General features: G+C 36.9%; 5 protein-coding genes and 1 long non-coding RNA gene across 12 annotated transcripts; 4 read left to right on the forward strand and 2 right to left on the reverse strand.

Annotated features, from left to right (window-relative positions):
- Positions 1-278: 278 nt before the first annotated feature.
- On the forward strand, positions 279-2878 carry LOC111483361 (vacuolar protein sorting-associated protein 60.2). Its single transcript, XM_023129585.1, has 7 exons — positions 279-347; positions 524-675; positions 1341-1434; positions 1809-1880; positions 1958-2069; positions 2152-2312; positions 2535-2878. Exons 1-7 carry the CDS (start codon positions 279-281, stop codon positions 2586-2588), a joined length of 714 nt encoding a protein of 237 aa, XP_022985353.1. The 3' UTR covers positions 2589-2878.
- Positions 2879-3787: 909 nt separating this feature from the next.
- Positions 3788-6520, forward strand: LOC111479603 (dnaJ protein homolog). Its single transcript, XM_023124386.1, has 7 exons — positions 3788-3935; positions 4040-4217; positions 4798-4960; positions 5045-5186; positions 5275-5551; positions 5636-5834; positions 5931-6520. The coding sequence occupies exons 2-7, from the start codon at positions 4071-4073 to the stop codon at positions 6242-6244; spliced, it is 1242 nt and encodes a 413-aa protein (XP_022980154.1). The 5' UTR covers positions 3788-3935; positions 4040-4070; the 3' UTR covers positions 6245-6520.
- A 458-nt stretch (positions 6521-6978) lies between these two features.
- On the forward strand, positions 6979-9789 carry LOC111481459 (7-methylguanosine phosphate-specific 5'-nucleotidase A). Its single transcript, XM_023126918.1, has 10 exons — positions 6979-7072; positions 7233-7374; positions 7460-7520; positions 7622-7754; positions 7984-8107; positions 8272-8328; positions 8448-8544; positions 8655-8862; positions 8974-9034; positions 9410-9789. The coding sequence occupies exons 1-10, from the start codon at positions 6984-6986 to the stop codon at positions 9473-9475; spliced, it is 1038 nt and encodes a 345-aa protein (XP_022982686.1). The 5' UTR covers positions 6979-6983; the 3' UTR covers positions 9476-9789.
- A 246-nt stretch (positions 9790-10035) lies between these two features.
- Positions 10036-12372, reverse strand: LOC111474445. The gene is made up of 3 exons (XM_023119704.1): positions 12320-12372; positions 11606-12232; positions 10036-11518 (listed from the first exon to the last, which is right to left on the reverse strand). The coding sequence occupies exons 2-3, from the start codon at positions 12221-12223 to the stop codon at positions 10274-10276; spliced, it is 1863 nt and encodes a 620-aa protein (XP_022975472.1). The 5' UTR covers positions 12224-12232; positions 12320-12372; the 3' UTR covers positions 10036-10273.
- On the forward strand, positions 11500-13216 carry LOC111486023. Of its 3 annotated transcripts, XR_002718809.1 has the most exons (4): positions 11500-11641; positions 11872-11986; positions 12142-12862; positions 13000-13216. It is a non-coding gene; the product is annotated as an uncharacterized LOC111486023 (long non-coding RNA). The 3 variants fall into 3 exon arrangements; XR_002718795.1 differs by lacking the exon at positions 11500-11641 and having other exon boundaries at positions 12142-12670; XR_002718798.1 differs by lacking the exons at positions 11500-11641; positions 13000-13216 and having other exon boundaries at positions 12142-12670; positions 12750-12786.
- A 3681-nt stretch (positions 13217-16897) lies between these two features.
- LOC111490466 (nuclear pore complex protein NUP1-like) lies at positions 16898-22901 on the reverse strand. 5 transcript variants are annotated; one of them, XM_023140194.1, is made up of 9 exons: positions 22622-22901; positions 22227-22270; positions 21903-22015; positions 21569-21758; positions 21249-21440; positions 20266-21027; positions 19295-19863; positions 17468-18775; positions 16898-17141 (listed from the first exon to the last, which is right to left on the reverse strand). In XM_023140194.1, exons 1-8 carry the CDS (start codon positions 22884-22886, stop codon positions 17632-17634), a joined length of 3279 nt encoding a protein of 1092 aa, XP_022995962.1. In that variant the 5' UTR covers positions 22887-22901; the 3' UTR covers positions 16898-17141; positions 17468-17631. The 5 variants fall into 5 exon arrangements, with proteins under 5 accessions (XP_022995962.1, XP_022996722.1, XP_022995174.1 ...); XM_023140954.1 differs by having other exon boundaries at positions 16898-17157; XM_023139406.1 differs by having other exon boundaries at positions 16898-17167.
- Positions 22902-23271: the final 370 nt, after the last annotated feature.

Raw genomic sequence — 23271 nt, forward strand, 5'->3', positions numbered from 1 at the left:
AAAAAAAAAAAAAAAAAAAAAAAAAAAAAAAAAAAAAAAAAACACGTAGATGCCTTCTTACTAACATATGATCGGATGCAGGTGAATATTTTCCATTGGTCTTCTCTTTTCTTCTCTGAACGATCTAAGAAAAAGGGATGTCAAAGAGATTCTCGTCGTGATCTTCCCAGCGAAACTAAATTCTCTCTTTCGGGGTTTTTTCTTCCACATTTTGGCGTCGATTCTCGTCTTCGGAGGCTGATCGACGTCGAATTGCTCCATTTTTGCGGCAGCGAAAGATGAGGAGGGTTTTCGGCGTCAAGAAAGACAAAGAACCGCCTCCGTCTATCCAAGATGCCTCCGAAAGGGTAATCGTTACTATTTCTTTTACATCCAGGGCTTATTATTTTTATTTTTTTTGTTGGCATGGATTTTGAAATACGAGAATTTTGGTTTATTTTATTTATTGGGAAGAATCGGTTGCTTCTCCTTCGTTGAATTCGTTTGTGTCAATTGGGGTGTTCTGTATTGTTCCCTTTTTCAGATTAATAAAAGGGGCGATTCAGTGGATGAAAAGATAAAGAAGCTTGATGCTGAACTCAGTAGATATAAGGAGCAGATCAAGAAAACAAGGCCCGGTCCAGCTCAAGAAGCTGTTAAAGCTCGAGCGATGAGAGTACTAAAGCAAAAACGAATGTATGATCCCCTTTTTGCTACTTTTCTTAAAGTTCTTCATTGCGACCTGGGCATATAACTAACCTTTGCATTCTTTTAATCATAAAGTAGTGTGAATACCTTGGAGTGGTGATTTCGTTGAATTGATTTGACAATTTGGCTTGGAGATCTGGCAGAAGCCTGTATGCTTGGGTGTTCTTGTTTCAAGCAACATATATTTACGTCACCATGTTTCCTTCACCATAACTTTCTGTTTTTCCCTCTGGTTTTGTTGCTAGAACTTCATGTTCGTAGTTTACTGTTATCTGTTCCCAAAAATGCGGCCCGTGACTGAGAACAAAACAATCGATTGAGCAGCTCGAAAGCCATGATAATACGCCTGACTCTTTCATTTGAATTTCCATTTTTTTTCCAGAAATCCTTTTTCCGTAAACCCTAAACTTCGATTGACTTGACCACAATTTAACTTTTCTTTTTTCTTTTTAATGTTAGAAAGCTTGTTGATTTAAATGCTTGCTGTTGAACTGATTAGAAGTCTGGAAGCTCGTCTGACTACAATTGGATTGGGATTATTTTGTTCTAAACTTCTTCTTTTCTTTTCTTTTTTTTCATTTTGCTAAGTATGAGTTCCTTTTATTGTTTACTATCGGTATGGTTATTAAGAGATTTCTTATGCTTTATAACAGGTATGAAGGACAACGTGACATGCTGTACAATCAGACCTTTAACTTAGACCAAGTTGCATTTGCCTCGGAGGGCATTAAAGATGCTCAACAAACGGTAACATCTGTCGACCCTTTTTGTGATCATCGGTTTGCTTATCTTTTGCCCCTCAAAAGAGAGGAAAGAAAAGAAAAGTGTGAGTGTTCCATTGCAGATTTGGACTCAAACGTATTGATTTTAGATCGAGAAAATCTTAGGATAAGGTAAGACAAACCTGCTGCCTACCTCGTGAGAGAACGAGGTAGGGGGAAAAACATCTGCCATTAGGAAGGCATTTCTTGAAATTCAATAAAGTTCTATCTGCAGTCTCTCATCGTCTTCCTAATATCAGTTTAGCTTGTAACGGGGATTGATATCTTGGATGCGTTTATTAAATCAAATAGGAGTGACCTTTTTCTCTCATACTAACGTCGTTTTATTTTTTTTTGCAGATGTCGGCCTTGAAATCTGCCAACAAGGAGTTGAAAGGAATGATGAAAACAGTGAGGATACAGGACATAGATGTCAGTAGCAATCACCTCGTTTTAGCATCCTTAGTTTTATTCAAGCCTTTGTTTGAGAGGTTTTGTGTTGTCTGCAGAACTTACAAGATGAAATGATGGATCTGATGGATGTGAGCAATGAAATTCAAGAGACTCTTGGTAGGAGCTATAATGTACCAGATGACATTGACGAGGATGAACTTTTGGGCGGTATGATATCTGCATTTAAATGCTCAATTTTGATGAAATATGGCTTCCTAGGAATCTTACATCTTCACTACTTGGAATATAGAGCTGGATGCCTTGGAAGCAGACATGGGATTTGAAACTGAAACTGATGGGGTTCCATCATATCTCCAGCCCGACAAGGAATCCGATTTAGAAGGAGAGCTCAACTTGCCTTCAGCTCCTACAGGGCATGCAGCCGTTCCTGCAGGCAGAACCAATGCACAGGTAACAATCGTCGAACATATACTGGATCCAATTTCTTGGAGTCAAAAATCTCGTTCTTGTTCATTTAAAAGAACGGTCATAAATTGAAATATTGCTCAACTTCATCCATTAACACGAAGTTACATCTATCCAGTTCATGCGAGTCTGTTCGTTTTTATTTCACCTTCTGCACTTTTGGCTGTTTTTATATGCATTGAGTTTCATCCTAAATTTTATGCACAGGCTGAGGATGAATTGGGTTTACCCGCTGTTCCCCGCGCGTCCCTTCGAGGCTAAAAGTTACACTTATCTCATCTGATCATCGTTTCTTGGAGCTGTTGGAGGGAACCTTTGTATACATGGTTGTGCAGAGCTTGCATTTGATTTATATATATATAAATAGGTTGTCATTCATCTTTGGCTATCTTCACTCCAACATGTATTTGGAATTGTTCATCCAGGCAGTCTGCATTCTTTGGCTATGCAAGATCAAACTATATATATAGGCACATTCTTGGTACCGTTCTTTTCTGTCTGTTGACATTTCATTAATTATATATGCCACATGAATTTATACTCTATGGCCACATTCTTTGTTTTGTTGTTATGCATTTGAATGTATATTTTGGTTATATTTCCAACTTAAACTCGTTTGGAACAGGATCAACAGGGCCACGCTAATATGCTTTAAATGATGTGTAATGAATGGTAATTATGGTTATTCACTGAAATTTGCTTAGAGTTCTTTCCGAGTCTGTGTATTTGTGTATCTGTGTATTTGTGTCCTTAGCTCGTTGTTTTATAAGCTTTACTTTGAAAGCGACTTTAGATCAAAGAATTTAGGGTATTCAAGGCATCAGTACCCCAAGCCATTCTCGAAATGGGACCCAATTGGCCTTGAACATCCCAACAAAGTTGCAATGTAGAAAGAGACCCAACTCGATAGCCCGTTCAGTGGATGTATTTCACTTTGACCAGAATTGGAAGATGTTGGTCAAAGTTACAGGTTCCCTCCTCGAGTATTTTTCATTAAGGTCTTCAAAATCGATGACTTGTAATAGGAGAAACATTTTTTGATTCTTGATTGGTTCCTTGAAAGTTCATTCTTTGATTCTTGATTGGTTCCTTGAAAGTTCTCTGAAAATTCTTGTTACTATATCGGTAAGGTCTAATATGTTTGTCAATTTTAAAATGGCTTAATAATTAAATTACTTATTAAATACAAAATTTACAATTTTAAATTTTAATAAAAGAAGAAGAGTATCTTTTTCTTTGAATTTGAAGGCCAAAAAAATATGGAAGTACGATAATTAAATTTTATAATTTGAATTAATTTAACTTATGCTAAAAAGAGGCCAAAATCTTAAAATAAGAAAAGCAAGAAAATTCTAGATCCTTCCTTAAGCATATGTGGGTTTGGCCGCCTCTGTATCAAAATGTCAAACTTACCCCTAAGCCTCAGCAGACCACATCTTTTAAAGAAACAATCCGAACCGTCAAAATATTTCCTTATAGTTTGAGATTTGGGTCTTTCCAATCCCTCTCTCCCTCGCCGTCTCGAGCGACCCCTTTGGTTTCTCTGCTCGCAGGTCGATCTCTCTACCTGTTCTTTCACTTCAAGATCGCCCCTTTCGCTCTTGTGAGGTTCGTGTTTTTGTCCATTTGATTCATCGGTTTTCGAGTTTTCCCCCCCTCGATTTCGCTTTCGAGGTCTTGGTTTTTGATTATGTGTTTGATTGCTTTATTAGGGTTTGTTGAGATCCGATCGGTGAGGCAAAAATGTTTGGAAGGCCCAAGAAGAGCGACAACACCAAATACTATGAGATTCTCGGAGTCTCGAAGAATGCGTCGCAAGACGACCTAAAGAAGGCTTATAGAAAAGCCGCTATCAAGAACCATCCTGATAAGGGTGGTGACCCCGAAAAAGTTAGCTCTTTCTCCTCCCCCCTTGATGATTCTGAGTCGTTACTTCTATTTTTTTTCTTGCGATTTTCTAATGTCTTTTCCTGATGATAAATGATTGTGGATCATGATGTTTAGATCTACTTCTTAGTTTTCTGAATTGATGCTTTGTTTTGCTGATGGTCTTGATTTTTCACTAAGAATGTTGCTTTTTACACGCCTGTATTTCAATGAAGAGAGTGGTTTGCTAGGGTTGCAATAACTTTTGCAGGAATTGACGCTCTTACTACGTTAGGTTTGTAATTTGAACCTCGATGGTTTGGTTGTTTACATATGTAGCGAACACACTGAAACGGGTTTCCCCTTTGTTTAATTGGGAAGCTTATTGATCGCATGACTTCGACCTAAAGCTTGATTGTTGTATTTCAGTCATTATCTGTTTACCTGGGTATTTAAATTTGATGTTGGTTGATTCTCCCATTGTTTTGTCTTGACTAATATATGCCAAGCTCTCTGGCTTTAAAACCTCTCTCAGACAGCTGAGTTAATCAACATAATGGGAAAAAATTATTAACCTTTTGAAAAATTTCCATTCGTGATGCAGTTCAAGGAATTAGCACAAGCCTATGAGGTACTGAGTGATCCAGAGAAACGTGAGATATATGACCAATATGGCGAGGATGCCCTCAAGGAAGGAATGGGTGGTGGCGGTGGTCATGATCCATTTGACATATTCCAGTCTTTCTTTGGTGGAAGCCCATTTGGTGGTAATAATTATTTTGCTGTGACGTTCAATTATGAACTATGGAGTTTTTTTAAGTGATTGAAATCCATTTTGAGATTGTATTCAGGTGGTGGAAGCAGCAGAGGACGAAGGCAAAGAAGGGGAGAGGATGTTATCCATCCCCTCAAGGTCTCCTTGGAAGATCTCTACAATGGGACTTCAAAGAAGCTCTCTCTTTCACGCAACGTAATTTGCTCAAAGTGCAAGGGGTGAGTAACCGTGGTCGTTATGCCTTTACCCTTCATTACTTGTCTTTATTTTCTGGACTCACGTGAACTTTGCTATAACAAATTACAGCAAGGGCTCGAAATCTGGTGCTTCAATGAATTGCCCTGGCTGTCAAGGATCTGGTATGAAAGTTTCCATCAGACACCTCGGCCCCTCTATGATACAACAAATGCAGCATCCTTGTAATGAATGCAAAGGAACTGGTGAGACGATCAATGATAAAGATCGTTGCTCACAGTGCAAGGGTGAAAAGGTTGTTCAGGAGAAGAAAGTTTTGGAAGTAGTTGTTGAGAAGGGTATGCAAAATGGACAAAAGATTACATTTCCTGGTGAAGCAGATGAAGCGGTAAGACTGCATTCTTATTGGGTATTTTTCTTCGACACTTGAAATACGCGATTTGATTGGTTTTCATTTTGTTTATTTGTTCAGCCCGACACTCTTACTGGGGATATCGTATTTGTGCTACAACAAAAAGAGCACCCGAAGTTTAAGAGAAAGGGTGATGACCTCTTCGTGGAGCATACCTTGTCTCTGGTCGAGTCCCTTTGCGGTTTCCAGTTTATTCTAACTCATTTAGACGGCCGCCAGCTACTCATCAAATCCCTTCCTGGCGAAGTAGTAAAGCCCGGTATGTAACTATTTACGATCCATTACGTTACGTCTGCTGTGTTTTTCTGCTGCTTGTTACGGCATTGGCTCACAGTGCGAGTTCTTAATCGCACAGATCAATTCAAGGCCGTAAATGATGAGGGTATGCCAATGTACCAGAGGCCATTCATGAAGGGTAAACTTTACATCCACTTCAGTGTGGAGTTCCCAGACTCGTTGAACTCTGAACAGTGCAAGGCGCTGGAGGGGGTGCTACCACCGAGGTCTTCTATGCAGCTCTCAGACATGGAGTTGGATGAATGTGAAGAGACCACTCTCCACGACGTCAACATCGAAGAGGAGATGCGCAGGAAGCAAGTACAAGAGGCTTACGACGAAGACGATGATATGCCCGGCGGTGCCCAGAGAGTTCAGTGCGCTCAACAATGATTTTGAATGGGACTCGACAGACAGCTACAGCAAAATTTTGGGAGACCCCAAATGGAGGAAAGGGATCCAGCAGCTCCAGGCAGTCATGTCCAATTTTTCTCAAAAATAAATAGATGACTTTGATTATATTAATTTAGTCGGGGTGGTAGGATAACGAAGTAAGTATCCGGGTTTATGTTTTTGTTCTCCTTACTATGTGCTTTCTAGCTTACATTGAACTCAAAGATTATGTATTGCATTTGCAGATAAAATAGGATTGGATTGGATTGGGAATCACAAAGATCTCTCTCTGCTTTATGTTTTTTGTTTTTTTTTTTTTTTTTAATAGACCAATGATTGATTTATCCTTTTTTTTTTCTCCAATCTTATTTTTTTATTTTTATAATGCATATTTTTAATAGAAATTTGACTTTTAAAATATACTCAAAATTCTGAGCTTTGTCAAGCTTTATTTATTTATTTATTGATTTTCGTAGAAAAAAACTATTTTCTAGAGAAAATTGGAACGAATTAAGAGCTTATTATTGTTTTATTTTTTAATAAAGTAAAATAATCTGCTCAAAACTTTTCATTTTTATTTAAATGGTTAATTTGAAATGAAAATTTAATCTCCCCGCCTCTTCTATTTTTCGTGCTATAAAGAACTTTTATAGTTATTAAAAAAATTGTTAGCAATTAAAAGATAATAAATCAATAAATCAAGCATTTTGTATAATTTAGCGGAAAAAAATATTGAAAGATGAGTGGTCGAGTCCTGTGCATTTCAACGATTCCATTTCGCTTCCATTCCATCTCTAAGCTTCCTTCTTATCCATCTTCCAATTCCAGGTTACTTTTCTCTCTGTTCCATTGTTTTTGTTTTTGCTGAATCTTTCCTTCAAAATCCAAATCCCATTTTCACTCATTCTTTTGCGCGACTATGCAGCATTCTCACTTCACTAATCGTTTTTCACGTTCACGGACTTTTCTATACGTTTTTCTTTTGAAGGCTTTGGTTTTGCGGAAACCCAAACGTGATTGGGATGGAGGAGCAGGGGTTCTTACAGGCTTCTGAGGCAGTTGTCGCCGATACCGATCTGCTCAAGAAGAAACTGGAAGCTATGCGCCTTTCGGGACCACAGAAGCTCCAGGTTTTGCTCTTTTGTTTTTGAGTCTGATGTTTTTTCTTTTTTCTTACCTTTGTTTATAGAAATAATAGTAGGCGGTATTGTTTAGGTTATTGCTGACTTTGATGCTACGCTAACGAGATACTGGATTGATGGCCGCCGAGGTCAAAGTAAGATTTAATGACTACTACCTGCCAACTTTGTATCGAAGCTCTATTTTTAATTGTGATGAACTTGCTCTATGTTGTGCTGACAAGATTAACATGTGTAGGCAGTCACGGTCTTCTAAAGCAGGGGAATCCTGATTATGATGATAAGAGAGAAGAACTTTATAAATATTACCATCCCTTGGAATATTCTCCTACAATTTCGATAGAAGAGAAAACGAAGCTCATGGAAGAGTGGTATGTTTATTAGATGTTCTTTGCTATTAATTTTTCATCTCTTGGATTTCTCTCAGAAGTATATTATGGATGGGAGTTGAAGGGCATATATTTGTGCCAGTATCAGCTAAAATCGAGTTATTTCTGTGATTCTTCTGCAACTATACATTATGAATTTCTATCCATGTTGTTTTGTTAGTTCTTGTTGATGGGTGCATCAAAATCTGTGTTTCCATATTATGCATTGCAGGTGGGGCAAAAGCCATTCACTTCTTATTGAAGGAGGTCTTACATTTGATGCAATAAAGCAATCAGTTGCTGATGCCACTATTGCTTTTAGGGAGGGAGTGGTTGAGCTGTTTGAACTTCTAGAGGTAAAACCTTTTCTCCCTGAAGTGAAAATATTACTTGCTATAATGCCCTTTGTGGGGTAAATATCAATGTTTTATTTTCTGTTTTTTGGTGTCATGATATAGCTGATTTTTCGTATTGAACGCCCTCTAAACATTTTTTAACTACCACAAATCATGATGATCAGGAAAGGAATGTTCCTGTTCTTATATTTTCAGCTGGTCTTGCTGACATTATAGAGGAGGTAGGCATGGTCAAATGTTCTTTGTTCTATAATGCATTTTATACAGATATAATTTCACATCTAAAGCTCACTTGTGTGTCCTCTCTTGATATATCGCCCTATTCTTGTTCCTGGACCAGGTCCTGAGGCAGAAGCTTCACAGATCTTTTAAGAATATTAGGATCGTTTCGAATAGAATGGTGTTTGATGATAATGGTTGCCTTGTATCATTTAAGGGTACCTTCTTTTTTTTAGCTGGCTACTACTTGTCGCGGTCATTTTATTAGTGGTTCTTATGATTGTTACATTTGAATGAGTTTGTCCTATGGAAATGTTTCTCTTTGCAGGCAAGACAATTCATAGTCTAAATAAGAATGAGCATGCTCTTGACATGGCCGCTCCTCTTCATGACCAATTGGGTGATGTAAATGGAGCAACTAATGACAGTGCCTCAGTAAGAAAACGGACGAATGTACTTCTTCTTGGTGACCACATCGGGGATTTGGGGATGTCAGATGGTTTAAACTACGATACACGGATATCTGTGGGGTTTTTGTAAGTAAACTTTTTAAAACTTACTTTATGTCATCTGTTTATTACGAATGCTGTTTTAAGTTGAAATTCATTTGAAGTATTCATTCTCATGATAATAATCTCGTTTTTCAGGAATGACAACATTGAGAACTCTCTTGACAGCTATCGCAACGCCTTTGATATTGTTTACCTGGTGAGTCGAACGCCCCTAAAAGAGGAGGAAAAGAATGGAAAATCTTTAGTTAAAATACCATATTGGTCTTTATACTTTGAGTTTCATTCTATTTTGGTTCTTGTAAATTGTAGTATCTTTTCTTACATAAAATTATTATTTAACAAATTTCGATAAAAATCAACTTTGAATGGCTAAATTTAAAATTTATTGAAGTACAAAGACTAAAATGTAACAGAACTCTAAGTATATGGACCAAAATGCTTGTTTAACTAAAATCTTTACTTTTATTTCTCGTGACTATTATTGCTAATACAATATTTTTCTTCTCCACATAAAATTCTAATTGCAACTGTTGTACCATAAAACATTAACCAATTTGAATGTTGTCTGCAGAATGATGCATCCATGCTGGGAGTGGTTAAACTTGTACACCAGCTCTTTCCAGTTGGAGGCATCTGAGGGACAGAACTTTTCTATATGGTTAATGAAGGTGATCACTTCCAATTCTGAACAAGAGTATCGTTCTCCTTTCCAGCTGAGTGTCAACACTCGCTGCTTTTACTCATTCTTTAGTAGAGTAGTTTGAATATGAAACCAGGCATTTCAATGTGAACCTCAGGAATTAAATGCTTGACGTAGGGTTTCTCTGCTGACATTGGTTGGTATTTGGTGGTCGCTTAGAAATTCTTTGTTTTATGACAATTTTCAAATTCGACATGAGATAAAATCATTAAATCCTATCAACTTCTGAATAATTCATAATATGCTTATCTAAATCATTTGATCGGTATTATAATTTTGGAGTCTAGGCTCGACAGTTACAGTTATTTATTTAATCTAGTTAACCAGATATTTAATAATCAATTTAGTGAAGACAATGGAGTTGTTGACCAGAAATTATTTTAGAGCTCATTTTAGAAACTGGATCAGATTTCTTGCAAAACGTGATGTTCCTATGCACCTGAAATAATTTATCCCTCAGCAGTGTTTATTGTTTTAATTTAAGTGTACTAACCATATGATTCAAGTTTTATCATTTCAGCTCAATATCAAATGGTGAGCTACATGCACATTATTTTATAAGAAAAGTTCTGTGAAGCAATAATTGAGCAAGGAATAAATGGGCATTATAAACATTTAATTTATGCCTCTTCATTATTCACTTTATTCCTTACTCTACTGTAGTCTAAAACAAGATTCTCCAAAAGTTAATCAGAACTAAAACAGAGCTTTTGAGTCAGCTTATGTAATTAACCCTCAAGCGTTGCTTGCCAAAATTTGATCCGATGCCTCTAGAATCACTTTGGCACGGTGGAATTCTATTTGCAGCCGTTGATGAAGAGGTGTTGATGAACTCAAACCGTTCTTCTTCACATCTTCCAGCAATTCCCTGATCGGAAGTGCAGCAAGAAAGCTCTTGATGTACTCCTGGCAGCACTCCTTCCCTGTGCACACAACCTCTTGCTTTATATCACTATTTGTTGACTCATCTTTCTTCTCAGTTGATGCTTCTTTCAGGCTACTCGGTGGTTCTGGTGTTGATGCTTCTTTAGGGTCGCTTGGTTGCATGACATCAATGGAGGGAGTTTCCTCCAAAATCTGTGTGTTCTTTAGTTGTGGCACCTCGGTAGATGGTTCCACCTGTGATGTCTCTGAGATCTTTGATTGATTTGTGTCAATGGTGCTTTTCTCCTTTGCTGGCTCAGAGCTCTTTGATTGTGTTATGTCAATGGACGTTTTCTCATCTGATGGTGCTGTGCTCTTCGTCTCGTTTGTGTTATTGGAGGTTTGCTCCTCTGATGCCTTTGTGTTGTTTGGTAATCTATGAATTACTGTCTCCTTGTCAAATTTCAGAATGTACGCCTGATTGCACCCTTCGTACAGCCGCTCGCCCAAGGTGTCTATGATGTAGTAAGCATCATTGTCAACCTTCAGGATGAAGAAGTGGTCATTCCAACTCACAATGTAGACTATCGATTCGCCTGCACTTGTTGGATGGTCTACTGCTAGTAGGCTGATTTCATCCCATATGGTGTCAAAAGACATGGCGCCTTTGAGGAACTCGAAAACACCCTCTTCCTCCAGCCCTTCTGGGTGGAAGAATCCAACATATGACTTCTCTGCAACAACAGATAGAGGTCGGATTTTTGCATCAATTACCGTATCAAGATCGAAGTGTTTATCAGAGAACTGTTCCATGTATTCTTTATTTTCACAAAGGTTCCTCCATTCTGCTGATCCTTCTCTGATCAAATTGTCCAGTTCAGACTTGACAGGCATTTCTTCTTGGTTGGACAGCAACCAATCAGCAATAACAGCAACTAGAGCCGTGCAGGCGCTTTCCCCAGAAGCACGTTCGCTCCTTTGATCAATAGAGGCAAAGAAGACTTCAGTTTCGATCTTCAAGCCTCCATCACGGCTAGTTATCTCCTTCTGCTCCCAAGTACCTACAGCGAAGTTATCGTCCCCAAATGCAGCTGCTGATAACTCCAAACTATACCACTGCAAGAAGAATGAGAAGAGGAGGCAACTATTAGTACGGTTTTAAGTAAAGCAGAGTAAAATGCTGTTCAGGTCCGGAGTACATACCCAAGAGAAAAGCTCATTTGTGCTGAGCTGCCTACGGTAAAAGTCGATGTCATCTCCACCATCTTCACCATAATGTTTCTTCAGAAGAGGCTCTCCTTTAAATTTAGGAGATTTGAAGCTCAACTTCCTCTTCCTCCATGACAAGATTTTGCTCATTGAGTTCTGCCTCGTTTGTGAATTATCAATATCATCCTTTTCTAAGCATCCTGCACCATTGCCACAATATATCCAACATTCATCATCTCCATTGTTGGTCTTTGTTCCAGGGAGAAGCAATTCTGCTACACGGTTTGCATGGGCGAGTTTTTCATAGCCTAATGGCTGCCTAACACATGAACCCTCATTCCCACCATCCAGTGAATCCGAATCAAGTGAAGAACTGTGAGTTGAATCCTTATCTTCAATATAAAACCCATCGACAGTGGCAATAGCTTCTTCACGGAGTACTTTAGCTCTTCCAGCTGATACACAGTGTCCAAATATTTTCACTTTATCTAGACCTGCTCTTATTGCAGCTAACCCATCTTTCTCTGTAGACAAAGCCAATGGTGAAGGCGGGGAGAGCGTAACAGGCATAATCGACCTTTGCACCATCATCAAAGGCTTTGTAGCTCTCATCTCCAAGAGGTTGAGAGATAACTGCGTAATCGAAAACGAACTTCATCAGAAAAAAAGAAAATGGCAGGGAATATGAAGCTATGCACTTTCTTTCAGATTTCATCTCCTTGAAGGCTGGAAGAACACACAGTTTGTGCTGGTAACTTGGGAGATACTACTTACAAGGAGCAAGGGGCTGAACTCTGGAGTGCTGCCACGAACCTTCAAAGGAAGGCTTATTTGAATATCCTTTCCATCAGCTTTGGAAGCATACTCTGCTAGGTTCAGTGATGCGGTTCCTACAACAGTATAGCTATTTCGAAGTACTTGGTTTTCTCCCTGTAATGGAAGAGAAAAAAACTTAAGCACTGAATCACAAGTTGAATGAGTAAGTATTTGGAACACTGCCCAACCACAAGAAGCTCCCCTCAAGCAAGAGAATTTTGGCACAGATCCCTAAAGAAAAAGGTATGAGCCCTTTCAGATCATTTATTTGAGTGTTCAACATATGGGGATGATCTCTTAGAAGGGCCCAAACCTAAAGCAGATATGGTTTACTTCGGTTTTTCTTTTTGGACTTCCCCTCAAAGTTTTCGTATGTCTGTGAGAAGTTTCCATACCCTTATAGAAGATGTTTTGTTCTCCTCCTCTCCAACCAAGGTAGGATTTCACACCTTCCATCCATTCTAATTCAAACATTAATTAGTGTAATTTTATTTATTTATTTTATGTTTATATTTACCTAATCTTGAATTATTTCATGAAATTTTCATCAACTGTTCATCTATTTTCTGTAGGCCAAGCAATGTTCTGTTTCTTCCTTATGAGGGCTGAGGACATCTGGTAAGAACACTATACTCCTATGTTAATTGTGAATTATTTGATATATTCAATTCATAAAGTGACAAATTATTGATATAGAGAAAGTCTAACACTGAATATCAAAAGAAAATTGGAATATCTACATCCTCATTGTTCAGCCATACGTCATCCACTAGCCCCAACCTCAAAAAAGCATAGAAACTACAAAAAGTAGAAACAATTAAACCGTCTTGTCTTCATCATTCAAAGTCAAACCAAAAGGGGAAATAGGTGGAAAAAAGCAAGCAAAACAGTACGACCAAAATTCAATTACCATTAATTCACAATTCAATCCATACAGAAACTGTAAAAAATTCCGTAAAGAAGAAGAAAAGGGATGGAAGGAAGGAAGGAAGGAAGGAAGGAAGGAAGAAGTGTTGCTTACTTTTTGAAGGATTGTGAATGAAAGCTTCCATCGAGGTATGAGATCCTCCTTAGAGCCCAAAAAGGAACACGAACTCCTAAACTCTTCGTTCCAATCCACCGATAAGCCTCCTTCTTCACGGACATTGCCTTTCTCTGTGTAATTCCTCTTCACAGAGCGTCTCCAAGAACTCACTCCCATAATCTTCTGCCCTTTCCACTTGATTTCCACCACTAAACCACTCGCTTCCTTCACTGATACATTCGTCAATCCTTCCAGTCGGCGAAGATTGATCCTCGCCTCGTATTTTCTCGACGAGAACGGCGGCCACGACGGCCACCGGACCAATTTCACCACCATAAAAATTGATGAATCTAATCAGACGAAACAAATTTGAAAGAAAAACAAAGAGTTGAAAAATGGATATGGAAAAGTTGAATCAGAAATCGGGAAATCGGAGAGAGAGAATTGGAGATTACTATTAGGAACAGAGAATCTGAAGAAGAAATGAAGAATTGAAGAGAAAGGATGAAGGTGGATACTTATAGATTGGAAAAAAAAGCACAAGAAGGTTTGTTCGTAGGACCCCTTTAGAGAGAGATTAGAGAGAGAGAGATTTCCTCTCCATGAAAACAACCGTCTCTGCTCTTCACCTTGGAAGTACCGCAATTTTAAATTTCTCTCTTCTTATCTCTAAATATTATTGTTTATTATTATTACTTACTCTTAATTAATTCGAGTGAAAGATTGGATTTCATTGATTTTTATCTCTAATTTCAAAACTTATGTAAATTTACAATCTTAACCTTCAATTTAAAGGGTATTGTAATTTAAGAGTATTCTTACGTGAATTCAATGAATTATAATTATATGGAACTTTGGAACTTATTAAAAGTAGTTGTGGACTTAGACTTTTAATTTAAGTTATTTTAATTTTATCATCAGACATTTGAAATTATTTCTTTTATTAAAATATATATATTAAATCTTATTGTAATGTAATATTCCTTACTTAAAATATTAGTACATTGTTAGCCAGCTCAGAAGTTAATACATTACTATTTTTAGGAGAAGAAACAGTTGGAGCTCCAGCTTAGTTTTTTGTTTTCTTTGCTCAATTAAGAAAAATTATACTCAAATGTTATTGAAAATTCAAGGTATATATATATATATATATATATTTTTTAAAATGTATTATGAATAATTCAAATTGGATATAGAAGAAATCAGAAGAGTTATAGATAGGTGTATTTACTATTAAGAGAAATCATTATTTAATTAAAAAAAAAAAAAAGAAATAGATTGATTAAAGAACAATAATAAAAGATTTCCGACAAAGTCAACTAAGTATTTCCTTTTGAATCTTTCTCAAACGGGTTGATTTCATCCAAATCTCATTCCCACTCCTATCATTTGTTACTATGTATATACACACATGTATATATGTATCTATACATACATGATTATATTTTGTTCATTCATTCCTGGTCGAGTTGACCAAATATATATATATATATATTAAAGTTGAATAATTAAATTTATAATTTTAAAATAGATATAAATCTCAAAATTTAACGACTAACTTGTAAAATAACATACTATTTATTTTATTTTTTAATGAAAAAACAGCTATAAATTACTTTCAATTAACTAAAAAGACGAGAGGGGGCTAATTTCTTATTTCTTTGAAAATGTTACCATTTTTGTCCTTAAAATAATAATAATAATAATACTTTGAAAATATACATATATGAAATTAAATTAAAGGCATATTATTTATTTATTTATTCATTAATGGCCCTCTACAAAGACCAGAAGAACCAAAACTAACTTTTGACCGATGAAAACCAGTGAAAAGTGTGTTTTATTTTCTTTAAATATTTTCCTCAAGATAAGTTTTTTTTTTTTTTTTAAATAATAATAAATAAGCAAGAAAAGTAGAGTAATTCATAATTAATTATTAAATCTAATTTATAAGTTATATTTGCTAAGAAAGGTCATATACATGTAGTGGATATGCAACCCCAGTTAGGGATAACTCAGTTGCTAAACTCCAGTTAATTTCAAGATTTTGTTAATATTATTATTTTTGTCAAATAATAAAAAAAAAAAGTTACGCAACCAAAGTAGATGTTCTTTTTAATTCATAAATAAAAGTAATAAAGTTACGTTCATAAAATAATAACAACGAAAAAAATATGAAGACAATACATAATCAATCAACATAATTTTATTGGATCATGATGTAAATTTACTATTTTAATTTGCAATGAATATAAAGAACAAGACTTGGTCGTTTTGAGACGTGTACCAAATACAAAAACATTTTCAATAACTTAATTCATTTTGTTCTTCTGCTACTGTAAATTTCTCATTGTTTCATATCCAAATATATATAATAATAAATAAATAAATAAATAAATAAATTTCTTATTCCGCCACTATAAAAATTTTATAATCAAAGATGATGTCAATCCAAAGGCAAGGTGGTTAAATTATCAAAGTTTTCCGTGGGGGTATAAATTTGGTTCCAATTTTAAAAATTTTCATTCAAACCAATATAGAGATTAGTTGTCTACTGATGTGAACAAATCTAACGTATAAAGATTAGTTGTGTGTGTTAATGTGAACAAATCTAACCTATAGAGATTAGCTGTGTGTGTGCTGATATGAACAAATCTAACATATAGAGATTAGTTGTGTGTCTGCTGATATGAACAAATCTAGCCTATAGAGATTAGTTGTGTGTCTGCTGATATGAACAAATCTAACATATAGAGATTTGTGCAACACTATTTTCGTCATCTTCCTTCAATTCAGGCTTTGAAATTTTGTTCTTTATTTTATTTTTTATTTTATTTTTATACTCCTCTAACTCTATAATCTTCAAATTTACTTTTGGGATGTGTTTAGATTTGTTCACATAAGTAGACACAAGCTTTTCTGCTCGTGCATTCTATACAGAAATTTTGGAGATATTTTGAAACGAATTTCAAATTTTAAGAATTAAAATAAAACTTTGGCACAATTTAGACAAAGGTTTTTGTGGTTTGTGGTTGTATTTTCAATTGGAACTAGACAACTGTTTTGCATTTCATGCAAGGCCATACTCTCTCTATATTATAAAATAGTAATGAGATATTAACACAAGTAAGAAACCGAGAAGGCAAGGGTACACAAAATTTAGAGAAGAAAAAGAGATTGTTTTTTTAGAGGTGTAGCCAGTTGCATGGTCTCTATTTCACACAAGGCCAAATACCTTTTCCCCCCTTGTATTCTCACTTTATAGCACAAAATATGGCAGAGAGTGTCTGCTTCATGGTCTGTTCAATGAACTTAAGCTCCTTGTGAATGTTTTGACTTCCTTTTTTGCCTTGTTTGGTTTGAAAACTTTCAATGATTGATGAAAAAAATATATATTATTAGCCTAATGGGGCTGTTTTGGGTTGTTGTGGGAGGTGGGGTGTGTCTGGATGCAACTCCATGTTATGCAGAACTATATTCTTTGTATTAGACCGACCCAACAAATAATTCAGAAAAGACAGAGAGATAGAGACTCTATAACAGAATATTTCAAATGTGTATGGTGTTTGGAGGTAGAAAAGTAGAAAAGAAAAGAAAGCACTAGAGTTTATAAAGGGTTTGTTCTTACTTGAACTCTTGTCTTGTGAACTTTGCGGATCCCATACGGTGAAGAAACTACATCGTCATAGCCTGTATCAAATTTGGACTCCACAAATCTAGGTCAAATATAGGTATAATAAGAGAATTGAGAAAATCAATCATAGGCCAATTTGAAATGATTTTTTAAGTGCTTAAGAAAAAGTTTTGTAAGCGTTTAAGAAAGTATTTTTAAGCACTTCCAAAATCATTCTAAATAGGTTATTTGTGTAAAATGAGAAACTACAGGATTACAACAGGAAGCTACTTTTCCTAGAATGGATGACTCCGTTGAATGTTGTAAAAGACAATCTCCTTGTCAAATTCATATGTTTAGCAGGCAGCACTATTTTAAATGATAAAAGAATTTGCGTACGTACCTGAAATCACTGGCTTTCCTCAACCTTAAAGCCACTCTTTTCTTCGCGGGAGTTGAAGAGGGATGGACATAAATGTGACCGTAAATCAGATTATAAAATTTACAAGAATTTGGGAGGTGGACACTTGGGGTTGTTTTCTAGCAACTCTGCCAGAGATGTTTTCTTTATTTCTTTCGTTTGACCTTCACAAGTCTCCGGTTAGCCTTGTTACCGCCGCCAGCACTCAAGGGGAAGCTGCCTCTAGCTTCTAAGCTGCTAGAATGAGCAATATATGGAGAAGAGTTTTGGGGTTCAGCCAATGTCTGCTGCTTTCCAACTAGAAAGGGATTTGATTCAGGGGTGGCTTGACTAAAAGAGAATCCTGATGAAGGGGGTGGGACTGGCTTTTGGCTGAAAAGTGGAACATTGTCCTTGTAGGTACCCTGATCTTCACAGTCCTTGTTACCTGTAGAAACTCTAAAAGCAACTGTGTGATGAGAATTACTTGAAACTGTCTTCGATGAGGAACCTGCCATTGCTGCTGCTGAGGTTGTAGAACATATTGAACTGAAAGATGCCCCTGTAAATGACTCGAACCCAAGATGTGTCCTAGGAGTAGAAAAATGGGTTGAAGTTGCTTGGGCACAAGTAAACCCAGTGATGGGAAATTCCGATGGCCTGCTTCCTGAATGAAACAGTTCAGAAGCAGGAGATGAGCAACCAAAAGAAATGCCAGAAGAGATGGATGCTTTTCCAGCCATCACCGATGATGCATGAGACATGAATGATCCCATAATGATTGAAGTTTGTTCCGCATTAGCTGTAAATTCCTTTCCAGCAGAAACTCCCTGAGCACTAAGCTCAGGTGCACTGCTAACAGTAGGTGTTCTCAGCTGATGATTATTCACAAACGAAGGCGTTGCTCCAGGATTGAAGCTGAACATATTATAGTGAGAATTTGCTGGTGTAGATATGCTACTGAAATAAGTGTTATTTGCAATGTGCAGGCTTGCATCCTGCTTGATCTTGTCTTCATGAGTTCCTAAGCCCATAGCCGACGGAGCAGATGAAGTTATCACATTTGTGGTTGACGGGTGCTTGTCATTGGTGGTTATATTAGCATCGTTGCTGGCACATTTGGCTGAGAGGAAGATATATCTTGATGAACTTTGCCCCATAGATGGAGTTAGCGGACTGCACGATGAGTATTGAGATGGACATGAAATGGAAAGGCCATTATTTAAACTTTGATATCTAGCAGTCGGGCAAAATGAGACTGCAAGTCCAGCTGATATGGAGGCAGAAGATGAGAATGCATCATTGCATGTCCTGGTGAAAACAAAATTTGAAATATCATCACTATCAGTTTTCATGACGCCGATTCTTCAATGGACAAAATTGCATGAACTGTAAACAACGAACAACATGAAGGAAACAAACTTGCCAGGCATAAAAAGTGAACGAATGCAAAAATAATGTCAGAAGTGAAGAAAGATGAAATGAAAAAATGTTCAAATAAATGTCATCTAGAAGCTCTTGAGGCATGTGCTATAAAGTTCTTTTCTTCCCTTAAGAACTTCAACAAATGATTCTCTTTCTATGAAATTCACATCCAGTTAGAACGAATTTTCAATGCCTCCACCTAATATTTTCCGTGCATTCAAGGTTTTTGTCTTCTTAAAATATAAGAAAAGTGAACGAGAGATTAGAAGAGAAGGGGAGACAAGGTATCAATCAAGCCACTCAAAACCCATAGGAGACATGCGCAAGTTTCTCTAATTGATAAAAGATAATGGAAAGGCTACAAAACTGTACTTCTGAATAGATGATCGAAAGGAATATACTGACCCCCAAGAGCAATCTAGCTTATGATTTGAAGAAGCAACGGCGTTTAAATACACTGATCCTTGGACATCTGAACATGAAGAAGCTGGATTCCACTGCGTGTATGGGAATGAAGCTCCATTGCCATTTTCGGAAGCAGCACATAATTCTGTTCGAGAAGCATCCTTATTCCCAAAATCAAATGCAGTAGAACTAGCGTTTGGCTGTTTTCGTGGAGAGACATTATTTCCAAAGCTAAAAACTGGAGAATCAATTCGCTTATTTTCTGGAAGATCATTGTTTCCAAAAGAATTGGTGGGTGCAGAATCAATAGTTTCTGGTTGTGAAGGTGCAATTTGGAACGTAAAACTGGTATCCATATCATCATGAACGCTACCTTCAGAAGTTTTCAAATCAGAACTTCTGTTGAGAGGAGAACCCACTATCACTTCAGATGCAGTTTGTGGCTTTGATGGTGCTAGAGACTCACTAGCAGTTGTTTGTCTCACAGCCAAAGAAATGTCACCTTCCCTATCCTCCGCGGTAGCAGGTGCAACTCTATCAGGAGAACTTTCATCATGGTCAACACGATCCTATTATTGAGAAAGGCAGTGAGACTGGTTAAAAGTTCAAAGGTTTAAACAAACATATCCCAAGGAAAGAAACAAGAAGGAACATAATATCTGATCAGAGGTGCATTACTTAGAATCCTTCAAGTAAAAGATATGCAGAAGAAAAAATGAAAACCATGTATGTATTCTAATTAGGTGTCTGAAGTTTTACTTGAACGCAGGTAAGTGAAATAACTTCAAACATTATCGTAACAGAATCTAACACCCTCATCAAGAAAGAGAGCAAAAAAACTACAAAATGGTACTTTAATCAATGGCAGAAAGCGAGTCTGTAAGCATCACATAAAATGTTTGAACTCTGATTTTTACCATGAGACCTCAATGTTTTACCATTCCATTTTGGGAAGTTAAAAGATTACGAACCTTGTCAGGCCACATCAGAAACGCCAGTTTGTTTTTTGGGGGCTGAATAGTAGATTTCACCACAGCAGGCGCAGGCACTCCAAGATCAATCATGGAATCCTTACTTGAACCTATGGACCCTGAGTCCTTCAGTAGAGCACATCTATGATGAGGATCCGATGGTTTCATATTTTCCAGCTTCTCTTTATTTTGTGAAGTGTTTTCTTGGTTGTCATGATATGGAACGCCATGCAAACTAATTGACTGCTTGTTGTCATGAACAAGTTCTTCATCTCTGGGTAAGTCCACATCCTTCACAATTTTGAGATGCCCATCTACTGTGAATGGTGACAGCTTAGGGGGAGATATTTCCCCAACAGGAAGTCGTTTAACTTTCTCCTTTGGAGGGGTCAACTTATCGAGCTGCTCCAATATCTTAGAAGCCATCTTATAAGACCTTGAAGGAGTATAAATAGAGCTGCTGCCTGCACCACGAATGTCATCACTCTCCACGTTCATAATAAACTTTCTTGCAGAATTTTTCTTGGGTTTAAGAGACAATTGTGAGTTCCAAATGGAAGATGGAAAATTATGAACTTTCCCAAATTTGGAGCTCTGAGAAGCATCAAAACTAAGTCTATCTACAGGACCAGAAATAGGTCTAGTAGAAACGGGTAAGCTTAATCCCTTTGAGAGATGAATGTTAGGTTTTTGTCGAATTCTGCGCAGAGGAACATTGGGTCCAATGTGATTATCAAAAAATGAACTCCTACGTTTCAAACCCTGCATATGGTAGAAACAACACAGTAAGATGATTTAACGTGCAACTACATGAAACAGAGCATCTGAGACATGCAGGATGACTAGATTATAAAATCTAACTTATTTCAAGATTACAATCTCCGGTTAACAGTGATCCCACTCAAAAGCACGGCCAAAAAAACATACTAGGGGTCTCATAAAACCTAGGAAATGAATGTTGCTGGAATCATTCCCACAAGTACCTGACTAGTAGATGATGGCACAAGCAACATATCTATTGATTTTGAAGAGAATGATGTACTAGTTGGACCAGCAGAATTTTCCCCAAGTCCTTGAGCCCGCAAAGATGGCATTGAAGGACAAAGTTTTGGCTGCCTACTCACCATGTATGCTCTAGCTATCTCTGCAGGTGAAGAAATATCTTCATCAAGGACCTGAAGACGTTTTAGCCACAAAATGTGATCACAGTATCAAAAAAAGCATATCGAACATAACTTATTTGGGAACTCTCAGCACGAAAATCACGAGAGAAAGAAATGGGGATGAAAAGAAAGACCCGTACACTTGAACTCAAGAAGGGAGTTGGGAACGATTGCCTGCGCATTCTAACTTCTGAATTTGATATTTTTTTAAACTCGTTCCTGTTAGATTCTGGAATAGAAGAGATAAACTTAACCCTTTTCTCCTCATTCACATCAGGCAAATCAACATTTTTTGAATGCATTAGAGCCGTCAAATGATCAATCTCAGACCTGCAGAGTGGGTTTCACTTTAAGGAGCCATAGCAATTATCCCAAGATCAAAAGAACAAGTCTATTAACAATAAGAAAATAAAATCCGAACTACCTAAAATAGTACTCATGTAAGGCAAAATAAACATATACTGCAAAACTTACCTGGTGAAGGTCTTTTGCTTCATAGCTTTTTCAAGCTCCACCATCACAAATCGATCGGCTCTATTCTGATTATCACCTACATTAGCTGCTGCTACTTGGACTTCAAAAGGATCCTTTGCAAGTAAATTTCCATACCATAAGAAATTCTCCAATTAGACTGATCAAAGCAAGTGCATTCAGAACACAGCCCAGAACGATATAGATAACCAATTTCTCTTGAATAATAATACAATAATTAATGACCATCAAGTTCAAGCACCAACTTTCAAGAGCATTCATATCTTCTATGCACGAGCACCCGCTCGACACCGAAAGAAAACTTACCGTTACATCGGCCTTCTTGTCATCCCTTCTTGACTGGATTGATTCTGATGCCATCAAATGCATAAACAGAAAAAAAAAATATATATATTCAGATGCTACTCAACTATGAAGTTCCTAAAAGAAAACCCGTTCAAGTCTAGTGCGTGCCAGTAGATTTTGAATTAGCTAAGACTTCTTTGATGGATGAAAAAGTTACAAGATATCAAAATAATCATTACATGGAAGCATTTTACGAACCAGATCGACTAACTTAATCTCAAGAAGTTTGCGAAATAAAATCGAACATTGAAAAGCAACAAACAGTCGCAAATCACAAAAATCAACTCCAGCAAAAGCATCTTTGAATAATCCACTACAGAGCCATAAGAACATCATTAAGAAGTTGAAACTGAAACCTGGAGACGAAATACAAGACGGTAAACGGTGAGGGAAATTTCGGAACACGGAGGAAAAAAGCATCTGAGAACCAGAGGAAATGAGCCTTTGAGCCGGATCAACGAGCTTCAAGATCCACGAATTGTTTCCAGATGTTCTTAGGGTAGTCGGCGGCCGATCATAAGGTTTTTTCGGTGGTTTCCTAAAGAATTTTTTATCTGCAAACTTCCCCGCCGTTCTCAACCCTTCTTCTTCCCCGCTTTTCTGTTCCCTTGCAGTCGCCATGAATGAGAACCAAGGCGAGGAAGAACAACACAGTTTCTCAAATCTCAATCAAGTTCCAAGCATGAATGAGAACCAAGGCGAGAGAAACATTCATGAGGAGGAGATCAGGAAATGGAGGTTTTTTCTGGTTCTTTAATGGCGCGAAATTAGTTGTGATGTGACAGTCCGGATATCTTGAGAGAGGGAATTTCCTATTATATAAAAAGACTTAAAATTAAATTAATAAAATTAGTTATTAACTTTACACTTTTCTCTCGAAAATATTCGCTAAAACTTTATTAAAAAAAATTAAAAATTAAAAAATATTTATATAGTTTAATAAACTAATGTGGGACACCTTTGAGGCACTATCCTCGCTGGCACTAGTTCCTTTCTCCAATCGATA

This window comes from Cucurbita maxima, unplaced genomic scaffold (assembly GCF_002738345.1).
Source record: "Cucurbita maxima cultivar Rimu unplaced genomic scaffold, Cmax_1.0 Cma_Scf00001, whole genome shotgun sequence".
Lineage (NCBI taxonomy): Eukaryota > Viridiplantae > Streptophyta > Magnoliopsida > Cucurbitales > Cucurbitaceae > Cucurbita > Cucurbita maxima.

Bases quoted from the DNA above. Each gene is read 5' to 3' on its own strand.
- LOC111483361 (XM_023129585.1), top strand. From the start codon at position 279: ATGAGGAGGGTTTTCGGCGTCAAGAAAGACAAAGAACCGCCTCCGTCT. The intron at 1,435-1,808 runs GTAACATCTGTC...TTTTTTTTGCAG, and splicing joins TTAAAGATGCTCAACAAACG to ATGTCGGCCTTGAAATCTGC. The intron at 1,881-1,957 runs GTCAGTAGCAAT...TGTTGTCTGCAG, and splicing joins TGAGGATACAGGACATAGAT to AACTTACAAGATGAAATGAT.
- LOC111479603 (XM_023124386.1), top strand. From the start codon at position 4,071: ATGTTTGGAAGGCCCAAGAAGAGCGACAACACCAAATACTATGAGATT. The intron at 4,961-5,044 runs GTAATAATTATT...GATTGTATTCAG, and splicing joins TGGTGGAAGCCCATTTGGTG to GTGGTGGAAGCAGCAGAGGA. The intron at 5,835-5,930 runs GTATGTAACTAT...TTAATCGCACAG, and splicing joins TGGCGAAGTAGTAAAGCCCG to ATCAATTCAAGGCCGTAAAT.
- LOC111481459 (XM_023126918.1), top strand. From the start codon at position 6,984: ATGAGTGGTCGAGTCCTGTGCATTTCAACGATTCCATTTCGCTTCCAT. The intron at 8,863-8,973 runs GTAAGTAAACTT...CTCGTTTTTCAG, and splicing joins CGGATATCTGTGGGGTTTTT to GAATGACAACATTGAGAACT. The intron at 9,035-9,409 runs GTGAGTCGAACG...TGTTGTCTGCAG, and splicing joins CCTTTGATATTGTTTACCTG to AATGATGCATCCATGCTGGG.
- LOC111474445 (XM_023119704.1), bottom strand. From the start codon at position 12,223: ATGAGAGCTACAAAGCCTTTGATGATGGTGCAAAGGTCGATTATGCCT. The intron at 11,519-11,605 runs GTATGTACTCCG...TTCTTCTTGCAG, and splicing joins CAAATGAGCTTTTCTCTTGG to TGGTATAGTTTGGAGTTATC.
- LOC111490466 (XM_023140194.1), bottom strand. From the start codon at position 22,886: ATGGCGACTGCAAGGGAACAGAAAAGCGGGGAAGAAGAAGGGTTGAGA. The intron at 22,271-22,621 runs GTTTCAGTTTCA...TGATGGCATCAG, and splicing joins GTCTTGTATTTCGTCTCCAG to AATCAATCCAGTCAAGAAGG. The intron at 18,776-19,294 runs GTCAGTATATTC...TGTTTTCACCAG, and splicing joins AAGCTAGATTGCTCTTGGGG to GACATGCAATGATGCATTCT.